The following is a 15,580-nucleotide window of genomic DNA, read 5'->3' on the forward strand; positions in this document are numbered from 1 at the left end:
GTGATCAGCTACAACACAGTACAGCACTCTGTGATCAGCTATAACACACAGTACAGCACTCTGTGATCAGCTATAACACACAGTACAGCACTCTGTGATCAGCTATAACACAGTATAGCACTCTGTGATCATCTAACCTCTAGGGTTGAGGTATTAGAGATAAAGGTGTCTACCTGTGTATTAGAAATTTTTCTGCCAAATATTACTTTAATTTTACCCCTTGGAAAAATGACCTTTTAGCATATGTAGAATTCAGATGATCACTATTTGCTGATTAGCAAGATTTAGTCAGAAAAATAGTCTGATTTATTAAACAGCAGTTAGACCAGGGAGCCTCTGAGTGGGCCCTGGGAAGAATGAAGTCAATGAGAAAAGAACCCCTGGTTGTGATGTATAGTCCTAGGGGAGGACCCAAGGCTCTACTCAGAGGGGCTGGCTCCACAAGGATACAGAGGAGCCGGGACGGGTGGGGAGCAGTGCACTTTGAGCCTTGGTCCTGCAATGAACACGCTCCCCTTAAAGTGTGCTCATGCCAAGAGAAAGACAGCCCTCTACCCATGCAATTCCCAGTATGTAGTGGTGTGCTGGGGCCGACTAGCACTGGCTTAATGGAACTGATTGTTATCATTTTCAGGAACTTTGTGAGCTGGTTGTTAAACACAGCCTTTATTAAAAATTAAATTACAGAAGCTTACAATTGAATAAATTATATTAAAAACAAAGGTAATGAATAGTCACAAATTACCCCTTCCTCATAATCTCACTATATTTTGTCACTTTCAGGGTTACTTACATCTGTTTCATCTACACAGGGGAAGCACTATTTGATGGTGGCTACCGGGCCCCTCTCTTACCAACCCGTCTCCACTGATGTCACGTGAGCAGCTTGAAATTGGCCATGGCGGGAATATTCCCATATGGAAATTGACAAATACTACAAACAAGGGTTGGGTTTACTGTTGATTTTCTAGACTTAAGAAAGTGATGGAGAAAGCATTAATAATGCAGGTATAACTTAAAACTGTTTCGTGTCTGTAGGCATTACATTGAGAACAGTATACAAAACTGAACAGATATTCTTCCAGTATTTGAAAAGTATTTTCCAATTTAGCAAAGAAGTTGTTCCCATCACTGGTGAGTGAATGAAGTTCTGACATATGTCTTTGTTGTTTCTATGGCAAAAATATTACCCAATATTTATGCTGGAACGACAACTGTTCATGAATTGCAACCATCGGTTTGTTATGGATACAAGAATTTGGCAAAAATCAATGAAAACAGTCTCTGAGAATCAGTTGGCTAAATAGAATTTATAATACAAGCAGTGTATATTTTATTATTTGTAAATTGTTTGCTACACATCCTTTATATCAGTAAAATTTGTAATGAACTTATGTGATACATCTATATCTATATATCATTTCCCCCGTGTAGTTGTTAAATATTTACCAGCAAGCAGGACAATATAGCTTCATGGGTGGTGGGAAAATGGGGACAGGATGGGATGCCTCAGATAATACCCAAATAAACAGCCCTCTTAACTACCATGAAACAGAAGACTCAATTCAACTGAACATGTAAACAGGGCAGAGTGGGGGACAGCAAACTAAGGTCACGGACCTACCGCCTATTTTTATAAAGTTAGGTCAGAACACAGCATGACCCTCATTTACATAATTTCCAAGGCTATTTTACACTAGAATGGCAGAGTTGAGTAGTTGTCTCAGAGACCAGAAAACCTCAAACATTTACTATCTGACCCTTTACAGAAAAAGTTTGCCAACCCGTGGGCTAGAGAGAAGTGAAAAGGCCATCTGTGAATCACTTGAGTTTGTCCAAAATATTTTTCAAATTTTTTTTTTTTTTTAGAGACAGAGTCTTGCTCTGTCACCCAGGCTGGAGTGCAGAGGTGCGATCTCGGCTCACTGCAAGCTCCGCCTCCTGGGTTCACGCCATTCTCCTGCCTCAGCCTCCCGAGTAGCTGGGACTACAGGCGTCCACCACCACGCCCAGCTAATTTTTTGCATTTTTTTTTTCAGTAGAGACGGGGTTTCACCATGTTAGCCAGGATAGTCTCGATCTCCTGACTTCATGATCTGCCTGCCTCGGCCTTCCAAAGTGCTGAGATTATAGGAATATTTTTCTAATTTTATGATGTCTTCTGCCAGACAGAAGTTTCTAATTTTATGTGTATGCATCAAGATAAACATTTTCTTTCCAAATGGTTGGCCAATTATCAATAACTCTTATTCAACACTTCAGTCTTTTCCCACCAGTTTAAAATGCTATCCTTAGCATATCTCTATGGCTTTATTAATGGACTATCCATACTGTTCCCTTGATCTGTCTGTTCTAGCACCAGTGCCACATCATTTTATCATAGTTAAAAATAGTTACACACCTGCATTCATTTTTTTCAGAATTTCTCTAGCTATTCTCTGTGCCCATTCTTTCAGAATAGGTTTTCCTTGCATTCCCTTGATTTTATTGTGATATTGATGGGGATTGTGTTAAAGTGATGGCTATCCCTTCTTTGTGAAGAAGAGATATCTCGATGATACTGAATCCTCCCATTCAGGAACACAGTCTATAGGAAAAACCCTTAAAAATCAATAAGCATCTATTCCAAGTACCTATTGCATGTTCCCAACCTTTTTGGCACAAGGAATCAGTTTATTGGAAGACAATTTTTCCACAGTTGGGGATCCGGTGGGGAGCAGTGGGGATGGTTTTGGGGTGATTCAAGCACATGGCGATCATTGTGCACTTTACTTTTATTATTATTACATTGTAATACATAAGGAAATAACTATACAAGTCATCATAATACAGAATCAGTGGGAGCCCTGAGCTTGTTTCCCTGCAACTAGATGGTCCCATCTGGGGGTGATGGGAGACAGTGACAGATCATCAGATATTAGATTCTCATAAGGAGTGTGCAACCTAGATCCCTCGCATGTGCAGTTCACAATGGGGTTTGCACTCCTGTGAGAATCTAGTGCCTCTGCCGATCTGACAGGAGGTAGAGTTCAGGCAGTAATGGGAGTGACAGGGAGCAGCCATAAATACACATGAAGCGCTTGCTGGCCGCTCACCTCCTGCTGTGCAGTCCAGTTCCTAACAGGCCCTGGACCATGGACCAGTAGGTGGGATGGGGACCCCTGTTCTTGTGGGCTGGTTAAAGCAAGTTCTCAGAAGCCCTGTTGCTCTCTTGGATTTCAGCCAAGTGAGGCGGCCTCTCAGGAGCAACATTCCTCAACACCCCTGACCCTAGCTGGCACCCAGCAGAGGCTCCCAGCTTTTAACATTTAATTTACTTTTTATCTTCTAATCACAACACTTTAAACAAAAAAATCCAACCAGAAATATCTTAAAGCCAGACACATAAAAACCACTGGCCACAGGGCTAAAGAGATCAGATCAACTACGGGCTGCCTGCACTGCCTTGGGGGGGCCTGGAGACCTCACCAGGTTGGGTTGAAGTGAGGGTGGCCCTGAGCTTAGAAGACGGCCCTGATGCCAGGTTCTGTCCCTTCCAGCCAGGTGAGCTCAGTCAGGCTCTGGGTGGAGGAGCTTGGACTCAGCTTCCTCTTCCACAAAAGGAGAATCTAAACACTCACAAAAGGAGAATCATGTTCATCCTGGCAAGGCTCAGCACTTCTCGGGCACTGTTTCGTTTAATCCTCCTGCCGTCCCTGGGCAGAGGATGGGTTGGAGGATCAGAGCACGGAAATGGCCTGCCCAGGTCTGCAATGACCAGTGGTGGAAGATGGATCTGAGAGGCAGCCGGCTCTAGAGCTCAACCTTGTGCTACACTGGGTCTTGAAAAACAAGCACAAGCAAATATGCACCACACACATACACACACCCACATATCCATGTGCACACACACAAAGATACATGCACACATACACACATATACTTAATGCCCACATATACACACATACATATCCACATAGACATGCACATGAACACACACATATATACAAACCCACATACACACATACATACTTATACACAGTGCTCTCCCCCACACATACACACATATATACACATATATACACCCAAGCACACACTCCCATACACACGTCCAGGAACTGTCTAGAGCACCTGCAGTCAAACATAAAAGAAACTACGTGTCCCACGGCACACTGAGCATTTACTCCTCACAAGTGAAGAACCAAAGTGTATTTGCTGTAAAGCAGTGAAATCTTTACATTGTTATATTTAATTGTGCCATCTAAATCTCTTAGATAGTCTTGCATTCTGACCTCTTCGGAAGAAATGTTTCCCATACATGTGCTTTTAAAAACACTTTGCATCATGGCGATTCTCAAATAAACGTAAAATGGAGAAAACAGCACAATGAGTCCCCATGCCCCATCACACAGTCCCAAGAATCCCCAACCCTTTCTCAATCTTGTTTCCTCCACCCCCTCCCTACTCTCCCACTCCCCACCCCCACCCTCTGGAATAGTTTAAAGTACAAATCTTAGGCATTGCAGTAATATCTTCACTTGTAAATACCATGATATGCATCACTAGCAAAATTAACTGTTCCCGAAACTTTAATTCCTTATTATCATCTAACTCTAAGACCCCTGATTCTATACTGATTTGTAACAATGAGATAAAATAGCACCCAGTGCCTGTTGGAGAACACGTAGGTGCTAATCATCATCCTATTCCTCTCTTTTTCTTTTGATAAATTGGACTTCTTTCCTAGATTGGTGGGAATCTGGAAATAATGCTGTTGAAATAATCTGGAGAAACACAGCACATGTGGGTTGCTGTTCTTTTGGAAACAGATGAAAGATTAGAAAAGAAAGAAATTGTAATCAGGGAGAAAGTGAATTCTCAGAGTTCAAGAGTGACACAGGATTTTTAAAAGTGCCATCAATTGTCTCAGACAGTCTATTTATTACTGTGTGAATACCAAGTATGTAAAACCCTTTGGAACCATGAAATGAGATACATGGTGTCAATTATAGAAAGAAGATTGGAGAGCATGCTTGATTATTTTTTCCATTTAGACATTGATGCCTCACAATTCTCCCTGGCAGGGGAAGACCGTGGGAGGTGTCCCAGCACCTTAGATATGCTCTTGGTTACAAAGCAAGGGCCAGGCCAAGTCAGTAAAGCTTGGGCCCTGTACAGAGAGTCATATCCCTGGTCGACCTGCCTGCAGGGCACTGAGCTGGGCTCTTGGGGTGGAAGAGGTGAAGAACAAGGAAGCGCCCCTCACCCCCATGCTTACCCAGCAGACCTGGCATGGGGCAGGTGTGCAGAGAAGGTAAGTGTGTGCTCCATGAACAGGAGACACACCATGCAGATGCCCCTTAGGGCTGACGAAGCCCAGGTCGATTCCTGCAGAGCACTTCACATGCATCAGGCATGCCCATGGGATCCCCAGGTCATGAGGAGGTGCAGGGACCTTCCTGTGCCTGAGGGTGCTGAGCAGGATGTGGCCCTGAGTGGGGAGGCTGGCCTGACCTTGGCAGGTGCACAGGCTCTGCCTTGTGGTTCAGGTGCAACCATCAATGTAGGCTCTGAGTAAGAAGGGTGGGCTGGGGAGGCTCCTCTCTTCAGTTACTTGGTCTGGGTCTCACTTCTGCTCAACCCTGTCTTACAGGAGAGGAGACCCAGTGCAGAGGCCAGAGAGACAGGAAAAGTGGAGGCAGGAGGATCCAACCCCAGGCCTGTCCGATGTCTGATGTGGGAGAATGAAGCATACACATTTCTCAGAGAATGGACACTTTCTGCATTCTGGGTCCAAACTTAAAATCTTGGGTATTTTGGATGGCAACTCTCTAAAATGCAGCCAAACTTCTCCAAAAGATGTGCTGCAGGACAGGCTATCACCCTTTCTCTGCCTGCACTGTCGCCAGCTCCCTGTCTCTCAGCCTTGCAGGCTCTCTACGTAACGGCTGGAGTGGCGAGCTCACCCACAGTGGAAGCCGCCCCCTCTTCCACACTCACACTGTGCACTGCATGGGCAAGGTCCTAGTGTTCCCAAATCTGGAGCTAAGTAGAGTTCAATAAAGGTGTGCTGGACTGGGCACGGTGGCTCACCCCTGTAATCGCAGCACTTTGGGAGGCCGAGATGGGCAGGTCACCTGAGGTCAGGAGTTCAAGACCAGCCTGGCCAACATGGCAAAACCCTGTCTCTACTAAACATACAAAAAAAAAAAAAATTTAGCCAGGTATGGTGGCAGATGCCTGTAATCCCAGCTACTCAGGAGGGTGAGGCAGAAGAATCACTTAAACCTGGGAGGCAGAGATTGCAGTGAGCCGAGATTGCACCACTGCACTCCAGCCTGGGCAACAGAGTGAGATTGTCTCAAAACAAACAAACAAACAAACAAATAAATAAATAAATAAATAAAGGTGTGCTGGATGCAGGAATGCATGGCGAGCCGTTAATACCTGCAAACGCTGTAGGACTGCAAAGCAGGATTCGCACTTGATTCCATTCCTAAATTGCCTCCTGGAAGAGAGTGATCCTGGGAGGACCCAGATCCTTGGCCTAGGAACTGAAGAGGAAAATGGATGACTAATCTGCTACTCAACTTTTAAAAATGGTTTTAAAACTAATTACATAAGCCACGTTCAATCTGACAGGAGGTGAGTATTATTCGAGTTAGCATATCAGTCAGATCACTTAATTACTTCATAAACCCTGGGTCTTAGCACAGATTTTAAAGCACTTTTACACAGCACACCATTGGAGCAGTTTTTTTTTTTTCTTTTCACTTTTTTTTTAAAGCAATTAACTTGCAGAGATTTGAAGGAGATTGAAATGAACACCACAGAAACGAAGCACCCTGCCCCAAGCACAGGTTCTTGGACTGCTTGTAGAGAAGTGAGGACTGCCTGCTTTTCTGGTCTATGCCTGTGTGTGTGCTGCATTGTGCCTGGCACTGAGGCTGGTGGCGACTATGCACTCACAGGCCACCCTCACCAGACAACCAGGGAGTGGAAGATAGCGCCCACTTGGGATCAATTCATACCTTGGCATTGACGAGGCCGACAGGCAGCTGACTCCACTAATGCTGACCAGCCCTGCATTTTCCTGGCCTCTAGAGCTCTGAATCCTGGAGCTAGAGGGCAACCGAGGTCACCTCTGTCACCTTCCCAGGCTGAGGTCCCCAACAGGCACTAACAGGTTGACCTGAACATTCAGCGCTGGGGCTGGTCCTGCCTCCCTGTGTACACAATAGCGTCACAGTGTGCAGGCAGGGCCGGGCTCCCCTCTCCACCCATGCACTGATGAGAAGCCCCTTCCAGCGGCTGCCCTGCCCACCTGGCATGGCCTCGCAGGCATGCTCTGGGGGTTGGTCTTACTGTGAACAATGCCTACGTTGGGACCCGGGTCTATGGGCACAGCATAACCAGTGCCTTGGTGAGCTATGGGTAGACATGGTTCTCTGTTCTTACTGCATCCTTTCACCCTTCCTCCTAAGGGGTGCTTCCTGGCTCTCTGGTGGTTCATACAGATGTTCTCAGACTCTCTTCCACACCTCAATGCCCTGTCCACTGAAGACCCCCATCCACACTCACGCCCTCTGTGGGCACCAGAGCACCCTCCCAGAGGCAGCCGGCCCTTTGCTCATGTCGGCCTGGCCAGGAAGCTCCCACCTCTGCTCTGCACTCATGCAAAGGCCCAGATCTGCCCCTGGAGGGAGGGGAGTTAGGACAGGTCATCACTGAGGACTATGTCTCGGCCTGACATCCCCGCACTCGCCCTGCGGATTGGGTGGGGAAGCCTGGCTGGTTGCAGCTGAGCCCCTCTGTGGTCCCTCCCAGGGCCTGGGAAGCAAGGTCAGCACTGAGAAGTCTCACCCCTGGGGGTAGGCGGAGTGAGGCAGGTCAGATGTGGGCACTGCCTGGCACTTCATTCTACAAAACGAAAAGGACAGCAGTACCCTTGGGGTGGTCTCCATCTCCTAATGGCCTGTATTTTCTGTGCTACTAAGATAAAAAAACAAAGTGGCACTGGGGAACTCCTGAGAATTTGGCCTCAGGCAGACCCTTCTTCACAAGCCCTTCCTTGTTTCTTTCAGCCGGAAATCCCTGTTTGCTCCGCTGAACTTCAGGCACTCTTCTGGGTCACTGGTGGCCCTTGGGCCCTTGTGCATGGTACTATGGGTTCCTGAAATCCAAAATGTTCCCAACCAGCCTGTGGGCTCCTCAGGGGCAGGGACTGTGTCTTGGGGCCTCTCTGTGCCCCTGAGCACTGGCATAGCATCTGACACATGGCAGAACCTCTGCAAAATGCATCTGAGACATGTCTGTTAGGATATGCAGACCTTCCCATTTTGACATTTCAAGAACAGCCAGAAGAGGCACCATTCATCTGGAGGCTGAAGAGGGCTTATCCTGGATCAACCTCAAAAGCACTGGGTCCATACACCAACCTGGAGAGGGCCGCTTGGTCTTTGTTTGAGCCCCTCTGACCCCTTTTGGTCTCACTCCATCACTCCTTTCCCTCACCCTGGAAGGATCCGGCTGCCAAGCTGAACAACATGCTCAGAGGCTTGCCCTGGAATGAAGTGAGCAGGGAAGGTGGGGGAGACTCAGTTGCAACTGCAGTGTCCCATGCGAGGGCCACATGGATTTCCACCGTGGAGAGATGCTGGTGGGATCCAGGCTCCCAGGCTAACTCCCACTGTGCTTGGGGAGGATGCACGGAGCCTGTGGGTGACAGCAAGAAGCCCGTCCTCCTCCACACAGCAGGGAGGGCTTGCCGTGCGTCAGCCGTGGCAGGATGCATGCCTGCACTTGCTGTTTCTGGCAAAGACCACGTTCAGGAGTGGCAGCTCTCTACAGGGGAAAACTTGCGCGGAATGAAGTGACCCCAGATGCCCTGCAGGAATGTGCACACTCTCTGTGATGACACTGGAGAATGTGTCCCCGCCCCCCAAATTCCAGTAGGTCACAGAAGATCAGAGCTGGAAGGTGCCACAAGGTGTTTATTCTGCACCCGTCTCAACCCTCTGAAAGCAAAGATCCAGTTTCTACCCATGCTGAGGGGTGGAGATCAGCCTGTGTCAAGACTTAATTTGGGGCCATCCCCAGGAAGTATTCTTGTATCCACTAATCCTGTGTCCTCTGTAGTACACAGAGCATCTGGTCATGTGGTGGTTACAGAGGGTTACAACTGGACTAATTAATCCGCCAACACCTATTGTGTATCTATCATACACCATGCAGCAGGAGGCTCTCAGGGCACAGCAGGACCGGAAGGAAGGAAGGCTGCAGATGGCAAGCCCATTAGTGCTAAGGCCGAGGCCGGAGCTGCTGAGTGCCATGCAGGCAGCAAGCAGGGAGCTGATATGGTAGCATCTAGCTGGGCAGGAAGCAGTGTGGCAGGCACACAGGTGTGCAGGGCATGTGGTTCCATGCTGTGCACCACTGCAAGCCTAAAGCTTGCTCAGCACCTACACGCAATAGGCTCCAAGTGTTAATCATTGTTATATAAACAGATCTTCCATTGCCCATACAGCTTGAAAGGCTGACGACACTTAATACACCTAATGTGTATTTCTAGCCCAGTCTTCCCTCTGACCTCCAGATACATATCTTCGCCTGGACTTGTGCAAGTATCTTTGATTTAACCCACCCAAATCCAAGCTCCTGATCTTCTCTCCAGCATCTTCTCCCCCTGCAATGTTCCAGATCTAGGAAACTGGGACTCCATTCTTCTACTGTACAGGACAAAAACTCTGGAGTCATTCATGCCCCCTCTCTCCTCTCACAGCCCACATCTGATCCATCTACAAATCTCTTGATCCTGCTTTCAGGATCTGACTGCTTCATAGACTCCACTGATGCCGCCCTGTCAGAGTCACCTTCACCTGATATTGCAATGACCTTCTAACTGGCTTCCCCGCTTTTGTTCCTCTCCCATCCTCACTTCCATCTACTCTGACCAGCTGTTAGCCTATTAACACAGAAGTTCAGATCACCTCTCTCCTCTGCCTAAAATCCCTCAGTGGCTTCCAACCAAGGCCCTGTGAGGGCTGACAAAGCCCATTGCGATCTGGTCCCCATACTCTCAATGCCTGGCCCTGTCCTATTCTGCTCCTCTTCCTGCTGCCCCCCGCAGCCTCGGGGGCCTCTCTGCTGTGCCTGGAACATACCAGGCACACTCCTGCCTGGGTGTGAACCCTTTGCTTGGAATGCCCTTTTCCCAGATGTCTGCAGAGCTCACCCCCTCATCTTCTTCGAGCTTTACTCAAATGTCCCTTCCTTGAGGCCTTCCTGGGACACCCTGAAATGCCCTTGTCACCCTTCCCTTCTTCATTTTTCTCCTTAGAGCTTCTCATCATCTAATGGACAACATCTTCTTGCCTGGTAATCTTGTTTCGTGGCCTCCTCTGCCTTCTAGAATATAAGCTTAGCATCTGTTTTGTTCACCGGTGCACCCCCAGTGCTTAGAACTTGGTAAATGCTCAATAAGTATCTGTCAAGTGAAGGCTGTGTTCTTGGAGGGGAGTATTATTCTTTGAATAAACTGATGAATTCCACTTCCTAATGTTTTATTTAAGACTTCTGTATTCCTATTCAAATTTGCCTATAGTTCTTTTTTCTTTCTTTCTTATTTTTTGGCATATTGATCAATTTCTCTTCACTCTTATTTCCCTCTAGTGATCTGGAAAGTTGGCATCTTGTTTTAAATCTTAGTTATCTCTCTATTATAAGAAGATATTTGAGTTTATATGTCTCTATCAGTGCTAAGAGTAAGACATAATCCATCACCCCTCCCACTAAATGTAGAATGAAAATCTCAGCAAATTTTTATTCCTCCCCATTCTCATCCCCTGCCTTTATGTTTCTGTAGAAGTATGAGGTGAGAGAGTGGGTAGGATGTCCACCACAGGCATTCAGAGAAGACCTCTTCATGAGGCCAGTTCTGAGCTGCAGCCACGGGAAGTCCTAGGGACAGCTGTCCCCAAGGAGGGAGCAGCATGTGCAAAGGCCCTGTGGAGGTAAGACCAGGCATACTAGGGGAACAGAAGGGAGGTCAGTGATGAGGCACAGGAAATGATTCATGGTGGAAAAGGGCTAGCAGGATGTGCAAGTCAGGCTAAGAGATTTGGGTTTTGCTCTAAGAGCTGTGGGAGGTCATGAAAGTTAGCAGGGGTGCATCATTATCTGAATCATATTTTAAAAGGATCATTGGGCACTGGGTGGAGAGCGGCTCTAGCTAGTAGGGGTCGAGGCAGGGAGGCCAGTGGAATGAGGAGGTAAGAGATGATAGGGGACTGGAATGAGACAGTGGGCAGACTGAGATATATTCTGGAGGCAGATGGTGAAGGAGACAAAGAAGAATTAAAGGTTCACTCCTGGGATTTGGCCACGCAATGGAGTGCAAGGTGAAGCTATTTACATTAATGTGGAAAGCAGGAAAGAGGCAGTTTGGGAGTGCTGTCTAAGGTGCACAAGCTCAGAGCCAGTTAGACCTATGCCCAGAAGCAGGAGGCTGCTGCAGAGCAGGTCTGGGTGCATGAGGGCAGGGAGAGGCAGCTTTGGGCACCACCAGCAGGTACAAGGTGCTCAGTGTCACAGGGATGGATGAAATCCCTGGATGGGAACAAAGAGCAGAGGGTCCAGGAGCATGTGCAGGGGTGTGCGCGAGAGGGATCAGCCAAGGAGATGCACAAGGAGCAGCCTGTGAGGTGGAGAGGGCCCACCAGGTGTGGCATCACTGCAGCTATGCAAGAGGGCGCTTCCAGTGGGGGTGAGCTGCCAATGTCGCTGTGTGCCGGGCCCTGCTCTCAGTACCCAGCCTGGCTTACCTGATTTCATCCCACCGCAACCCAGTAACTTGCGTACTATCCCCATTTTCTAGATAAGAAGACCAAGGTCTAGAAAGGCTAAGTGACTTGCCAAGGTCACAGGTATTTGTAAGAGTTAGAGCCAGCATCTACCCCCAGGTAGAAGGGCTCCTGAGCCCACCGTCTTAACCACTGCACCCTGTGGTCCCCAGAGAGGATGCTTAGTTTGTTAGAACTATAGACCCTGGCTTTAACAACCTGGGGAGGACAGAGATGGGACCATAGGCTTGGGCAGTGTGGAAACGGCAGGGGACCGTGACAAACCCCAGTTTTTTGTGCAGTGGATGGGAGTTGGCTGGGAGTGAGCCAGTGACGGCCATAGCAGGCAGCTTGTTCTGCCAGCTTTGCCATAAAGGGGAGCAGAGAAGTGGGTGGTGGCTGGAGGGGATGTAGACTCAGGGGAGAGGCTTCAGTGCATGCATGTTGGCCTAACAGGAAGGGGAAAGAGAAGAACGCACGATATGCATGAGAAAGGCTGCCTGCAGTGGCACAGTTCCATGGGGGATTGACTGTCCCCTTGAAGCTGCCCCAGGACATGGGTAGGGCTCATTGTATTCTGCTCATGATACAGAGTAAAGATCACGGGTCTGGGGTGGTGAAATGGTGTGCCCAGTTCCCAGGGCTATGCTATGAGGACACAAGAGCTGTAGCCCCAGCCTCTACGTGCTCTCCTGCATACAGCACCAGCCTCCCAGGCAAGCAGGCCATGCAGGCTGGCATGAGAACTCCGCCTTGTGCCCACGAAGCAGTGAATGCTTGAGGATGTAGCTGGCATGAGGAGTCAACCTTGACTTTTAATACTAGGCCAATATACTTTGGGGCTTTTAAAAGGAAGAATTTAGGAGATTCCACTTTTAAAATGTGTAAATTTCAGGTCATTTAAAATTTTACAGTGTTGTATTTTTAGGATTTGTTATAACACTTTCTTTTTTTTTTTTTTTCTTTTTTTACGGAGTCTTGCTCTGTCGCCCAGGCTGGAGTAGAATGGCGCGATCTCAGCTCACTGTAAACTCCGCTTCCCAGGTTCATGCCATTCTCCTGCCTCAGCCTCCCTAAGAGCTAGGATTACAGGCACCTGCCACCACGTCTGGATAAGTTTTTGTTAGTATTTTTAGTAGAGACAGGGTTTCACCATGTTAGCCAGGATGGTCTCGATCTCCTGACCTCATGATCTACCCTCCTCGGCCTCCCAAAGTGTTGGGATTACAGGCGTGAGCCACCTTGCCCAGTCAACACTTTCTTAAAATAGTTATTTACTATTTTAAATCCAGAAAGAATACAATTGGGGGAGGTAGGAGATCCCTGTAGATGACTTGAGGACTTAGTCAATTTTCTGTGTAAGGCAAGTCAATGCTCTTCTTTTCTCCTAAAACTGTGTTTTATGAAGAACTGGAAAAGAACCAGGGCAGGGGAAGGTTCTCATGCACTCCTAGGGTGTAGGGTGACCAAGAAGCAGACTGCATCTTCATAGAAAAGGGCACAAGGAATGATAGAACAGTGAAAGCAAACCTTGAGGAAACTCGCCCATAGAAAAGCAAGATTCCAGCATATTCTGTAAATGTTACTATGCATTCAACCCAGAGAACAAAGACAGGTGTTTATAGACCTCTGTGGATAACTAAAAAATAAGATGTGCTGATTATTCCAGTTTTCTTTCGTGGTTATAACCCCATTACCTAGATCAGAGTCTGGTACTTAATAAAGATTGGTTAAATAAATGATTGATCATTAAGTCAAAGGGATTAAAAAGGGTACAATAATTACCAGAGAAATAAACAATCCAAAAGCAAAATTAAGAAAACTATTCCATTTACAATAGCATAAAAATAATAAAATACTTAGGAACAACTTTCACCAAGGATTGGTGAAAGACTTACATACTGAACACTACAAAAACCACTGCTAAACAAAATTAAAGAGAGCTAAATAAACAGAAAACTATCCCATGTTTACGGACTGGAAAACTTAATATTGTTAATGTGGAAATATTCCCCAAAATGATCTACAGATCCAATCTCTACCAAAATTCCAACTACCTTTTAAAAAAGAAATGTACAAGCTTATCTTAAAATTCATATGGAATTACATGGGACTCAAAATAGCCAAAAGAACCACCAAGTTGGAGGACTTGCACTTTCTGATTTCAAAACTTACTACAAAGCTACCGTGAACAAAACAATGTGGTACTGACTCCAGGATAGATATATAGACCAATGGAACAGAATCGAGAGTGCGGAAACGAACCACTCTTCTGTGGTCAGTTGATTTGCAACAGGAGTCTCAAGATCACCCAATGGGTAAAGAATATATTTTTCAACAAGTGGTGCTGGAACAAGTGGGTACAAAAGAATGAGTCTGGACCCCTACTTCACACCACGTACAAAAAATAATTCAAAATGGATCAAAGACCTACACGTAAGAGCTATAAAACTCCTAAAAGGAAACACAGGAGTAAATCTCTGTGACCTTGGGTTAGGCAATGGTTTCTCAAGTATGACACCAAGAGCACAAGCAACAGAAGAAAAAATAAACTGAATTTCATCAGAATTAAAAACTTTTGTGCATCAAAGTGCACCATCATGCAATTGATGAACCACAGATACCACTTCACACCTACTAGAACAGTTATAATGAAAAAACAGCGAACATTAAGTGTTAATGAGAATATGAAGGAGCTGGACCTCTCATACATTGCTGGCAGGAATGTAAAAGGGTGTAGTCAATGTGGAAGACAGTTTGGCTGTTCCTCAAAATGTTCACCATAGAGTTACCATATGACCTGACAATTCCAATCTTAGGTATACACCCACAAGAAATGAAAACGTAGGTCCACATAAAAACCTGTACCTGAATCCTCATAGCAGTACTATTTGTAACAGCAAAAAGGTAGCAACAAGCCAAATGTCCATCACAGGTGAATGAATAAACAAAATGTGATCAATGTGTACAATGGAATATTGTTCAGCCATAAAAGTGATGAAGTTCTGATGCATACTACAATATGGATAAACCTTGAAAACATCATGCTAAGTGAAAGAAGCCAGACACAAAAGGCCAGGTGTTATATTATTTCATTTATATGAAATGTCCAGGAGAGGCAAATCCAAAGAAGCGGTAAGTGGATTAGAGGTCGCCAGGAGCTGGGAGGGGAGGAGGGAATGGGGAGCAGCTGCTTCATGGGTATGGGGTTTCTTTTTGTGGGGATGAAAACATTCTGGAATTAGTGGTGATGGTTACACAATATTGTGAATGTACTAAAAGCCACTGAACTGCACACTTAAAAATATTTAAAATGGTGAATTTTCTGTTATGGGAATTCTACCTTTACAAAACAAAACAAAGAATTATCAGAGACTCCGTAGTTAAATAAGGCCCAGAGGTAATAAGAGGGTTGAGATACAAAAGCTGTCATGAGATTCCCAAGAGCCACTGACCTTGCTTCTCCGGGTTGCGGACCTGGGATGGCAGGTCTTGGATTTCCAAGGTCCACTGCCCTTCAGCCTTTTCTCCCCAACAGTGGACAGTCATGAATTCCCAATTTGTAAACCCTTCATTGGAAAGATCCAGTAATCTGCAATTGGAGATGCAGTGTCAGAAAATGAAGGTGCTGGTACTGAGTGGCTGGGCGGAGGGACTGGCACAAGGAGGGCTCTCGGGGGACTGTATAATCTGGCTGGACCATACCCCCAGGGAAGCAGGGGTCTGGCCCCAGCCAACCCAAGGGCAAAGGGCACGGTGAA

At 46.5% G+C, this 15,580-nt stretch overlaps 1 protein-coding gene across 1 annotated transcript in view; it reads right to left on the reverse strand.

Moving 5' to 3' along the window:
• Positions 1–15,580, reverse strand: part of PCSK6 (proprotein convertase subtilisin/kexin type 6) — a 165,912-nt gene that overhangs the window by 57,356 nt on the left and 92,976 nt on the right. The window contains exon 13 of the mRNA XM_011965268.1: positions 15,275–15,411. Within this exon, the coding sequence (XP_011820658.1) occupies positions 15,275–15,411 (137 nt within the window). The remainder of the gene's footprint in view (positions 1–15,274; positions 15,412–15,580) is intronic.

Source organism: Mandrillus leucophaeus, unplaced genomic scaffold (genome assembly GCF_000951045.1).
Source record: "Mandrillus leucophaeus isolate KB7577 unplaced genomic scaffold, Mleu.le_1.0 Scaffold719, whole genome shotgun sequence".
Lineage (NCBI taxonomy): Eukaryota > Metazoa > Chordata > Mammalia > Primates > Cercopithecidae > Mandrillus > Mandrillus leucophaeus.